At 45.6% G+C, this 3988-nt stretch overlaps 1 protein-coding gene across 1 annotated transcript in view; it reads left to right on the top strand.

The window, feature by feature from the left end:
• The window catches only part of LOC103769755 (SET-binding protein-like), a gene marked incomplete at its 3' end in the record, with an annotated part of 5060 nt that extends 1079 nt beyond the window's left edge, over positions 1–3981 (top strand). Inside the window, 1 exon segment of the mRNA XM_008936990.1 lies at positions 1818–3981. Coding sequence (XP_008935238.1) covers positions 1818–3981 — 2164 coding nt within the window.
• Positions 3982–3988: the final 7 nt, after the last annotated feature.

The raw sequence follows: 3988 nt of genomic DNA, 5'->3' as shown, positions 1-3988 counted from the left end.
ATGGATTGCACAGACCGGACTCAAAAACCTCGATCTTCCCCCATCCCCTACTGCTCACCTGTTTCAGCAGGCAATTGAATTGTTTGGACTTTCTACAGTGCTCCCCACCGGCTCCCTTGCATTTAGTCAGGCTACGCCACTGATCGTCAATTTTGATGGTTATTTCCGTAGACCCTCAGGGTCCCTGTTCAAGCGCCATTTGTGGCATATGAATTGTACAGTCCTCAGAGATGCTTGCAGCTGAAAACATTTATTGCTACAATTCACACACACTTATAGCTGTCTGCCAGGTCACTCTGACCTGAAGCTTTTATTTTCTCTTGATTGTTGTGGTTAAGCCTTGCTATTTTTGCTTTCAGTTTCCAGCTTATCTACTTACACAACTCTATGTGTTTTCTCTAAGTTCCTTAGTTATGCACTTTGGACGTTCTTATCCGTAGTTTCCCATGGTACCAAAGCCATCAGGTTTTGTGTGATGACCCTCATATTAGCTGCCTCGGTCTGTGCCTCATCTCCGATCCCCACATGGACCCATTGATTTTCCTCTTGTTTGTTACAACTTACAGAGTAGCAGTACATGATTGTGCCGGGTTAACCCTGGCTGAGCAAGTGATGCCCACCAAGCCACTCTGTCACCCTCCCCCTTTCCACTCCTTCCTCCACAGAGCAAAAGGGGAAAGGAAAATAAGGTGGAGACAACAGCCTTGTGGGTATAAACAAGGGCAGTTTAATTAGAGAACAAAAGCCAAGCAATGCCGTGCGCAGAAGCAAAGAGAAAAAAAACCAAAACAAAGACTTATTCTCTACTTCCTATCAGGAGGTGATGTCTGGCCCCTTCCTGGGAAGCAGGGCTCCAAAATGCATAGCGATTGCTCCAGAGGACTGAGGAGTAACCCCCCTCTCCTCCTCCTTTGTACTAGCTTTATAGTTGAGCTGACGTCATATGGTATGGAATATCCCTTTGGTCAGTTCAGGTCAGCTGTTCTGGTTATGTTCCTCCCAAGTTCCTGCCCCCCCATCCCATTGTGGGGGGAACGTTAGAAAGAGCCTTGGTGCTGTGCGAGCACTGCTCAGTGGTAGTCATAACATGGGTGTTATCAACACCCTTCTAACTCCCAACACAAAAGCACTGCACCAGGAGGGCTGCTATCAAAAAATCAGCTCAGCCAGACCCGATACACTTGTTTACAACAATGAGCTTAATTTCTGTTGCTGAGCGTCAAGTTCTATGAGGGATTATTTTTAGGAAAAAGGGATTCTCACCAGGAGGCTGAGTTGCACCGGTCATCCATTGGAAGTGAATATTTTGCTTGTGTTTTAAATTAAAAATCAATTGAGTACTTTTTTTAGAAATTTAGCATTTATAGAAATATTTCCATTCTTTTTAGAATGGGGAAACAAAAAAATATTTTACAGATCATGAATATAATGCAAATTTGGCTGAAGTATAAGAAGACTTTATAAAGGCTCCTACCCACTACAAGGACATTGGTTAAGAAGAGTTTTTATTCACTGTGCAAATAAAGAGCTGCAACAAGGGTTATGAATGGACTGATAAACTATTTTTTTTTCTATCCATTTTCTTCTGCCTTCCATGTTGTGGTGAGCAGAGCCCGCCCTAGGCAGGGATCGGCGTGCGGAAGATCTCGCGATGTAACGGAAAGCTTAGACTGCCCACGAGGGGCGTTGTGGGCGTGGCTTGTCATATATAAGCGATTGCAGCGACGCAATAAAAGCCATTTGCAGCATCCCTCAACACCCAACGGTAGAGGTTGAGTGGCAGCTATCCCGGGGATCGGGTGTCGGTAACGACACTTCCAGGCATATGTCAAGCCACAAAACCATTCTGCTCTGCACTATGATCCATGCCTCCAAGACTTCACCAGTGACACCTTAAAATCAAAGCACCAGCAGAAAAGTGGCAACCAGCACCATCTTGTCTGGTCAGTGAGCTCAGATACTGGATCCACTTCTCAAAGTTGCTTCATCAACACAGAACCCAGTCAAGAAGCAGTTAGTGCCACCAAGGTCCCTGCTCCAGAGCCAGGAGTTTCCTTCAGCAAATCCCAAGCAAAGAAGTCCTGCTCTGGCAGTACGTGGGAGCAGCTGTCAGCCAGTAGTAAAGAGCTTGACATTTGCAGTACAGTCCCACAACCCAACAACATCAGCATGGCCACCCAGACAAGCAGCGTCTCTGAGTGCAATGGGCTTTTGCTTCTTGGTGATCAAAAGGGAGATGTGCAACTGGAGGCCCTTGATCAGCCTGCTTGGAGTACAAAGAAAAAGTCCAGCAAAAAGGACCTGATAAGTCAAACCATCCAAACTGCAGGCATCGAATGGATGAAGAGTGCTCAGAAAGCATTTGACAGCATGGAAGGGGAAAAGGAGTCTTACTCTATGGACAGTGTGTTGGATATATCTCCCTCAAAGCAGAATTCCACTTCTGCTGGCAGTTGTGAAAGTGACACCAGTCACGTACGAATTACTACCCCAATAAAGTCTCTGTCTATATCTGACAATACATCTAGCCACAAAAGGAAAAAAAGGCAATCTGCAAAATCTTCCATAGAGAAAACTATCCAAGAGAAAAGTCTACCTTCTGGACTTGCTATGAGCAGTGAAGTAGAAAACAGGACTAGCTCTTAAACAGGGGGAAGTAAAAAAGATCTTCGAGCCTCAAAGCCAGGGAAAGTGACTGAAAACGAGTCCCCTTTAGTAGTTACCAACAGTGGTGTGCTCACTGACAAAGCTTCCCCTGACAGTGCTACCAGACTCAGAAAATCTGTAGCTGCAACATCCACTCTCCTACACACCAGTCTTCCCACAGCTGGCAAATTATCTGAATTCCAGCACACCAAACATGCAACTAAGCAGCGATGGACCTGCAGCAAACCTAAATCTATCCTTTGGGAAATCCCCATGACAACATCTGAGAAGCTGATGGTGGAGGCTCCTTCAGCCTATCCCATCACACCATCCAGCCCTCTGTATAGCAATACAGACAGTCTTACTGTGATCACACCTGTCAAGAAAAAAAGAGGACGACCAAAGAAACAGCCTTTGCTCACTGTTGAAACCATTCATGAGGGAACCTCCACTAGCCCAGTGAGTCCAATAAATCATGAATTTCCAGGAACAAAGAAAAGGAAGAGGAGACAGAATCTGGCCAAGTTAGCCCAGATGGTCCCAGGAGAAGACAAGTCCATCAGTGAACTCAAGTTTCATGAAAAGGTTGGGAAGCTTGGGGTCTTGGATAAGAAGACCATCAAGACCATCAATAAAATGAAGACTGTCAAGAGGAAGAATATTCTCAATCAAATCTTGTCTTCCTGCTCCAGCAGTATAGCTCTGAAAGCAAAAGTCCAGACACCATCTAGTGCTGGGCCAACCATCATTGATGCCAGAATAGGGAAGCAGATCAATGTCAGCAAGAGGGGGACTATCTACATTGGTAAAAAATGGGGCAGAAAGCCAAGAGCAGAGCTGCAGCCTCAGCCAGAAGAACCTAAGACATCCATCAAGCACTCAAGACCTGTTTCCAGCCAGCCAGAAAACCCATCAGTGCCTTCCAACCTGCAATCACTTGTGGCATCATCACCAGCTATTTATCCACGTTCAACACAGTTAGTGGGGAATAATGGCAATCTTAGCCCTGCAAGCACAAACTTTTCAGAGTTAAAAACTATGCTAAATCTTCAACCTATCAGCACTCTTCCTACAAAAACACAGAAAGGAATGCACAGTGGAATTTGGAAGCTGTCTCCACCCAGGTTAATGGCTAATTCACCTTCCCACCTCTGTGAAATAGGTTCTCTGAAAGAAGTCACACTGTCGCCAGTGAGCGAGTCTCACAGTGAAGAAACCATACCGAGTGACAGTGGGATAGGTACAGACAACAACAGCACTTCTGACCAAGCTGAGAAAAGCTCAGAATCCCGCCAGAGATATTCCTTTTATTTCAGCACCCTGGACAATCCAGAGGCTATCC

This window comes from Merops nubicus, unplaced genomic scaffold, assembly GCF_000691845.1.
Source record: "Merops nubicus isolate BGI_N331 unplaced genomic scaffold, ASM69184v1 scaffold10683, whole genome shotgun sequence".
Taxonomy (NCBI): Eukaryota; Metazoa; Chordata; class Aves; order Coraciiformes; family Meropidae; genus Merops; species Merops nubicus.
Note: the sequence above shows the minus strand (reverse complement) of the source record. Positions and strands in the feature narration are given on the sequence as shown.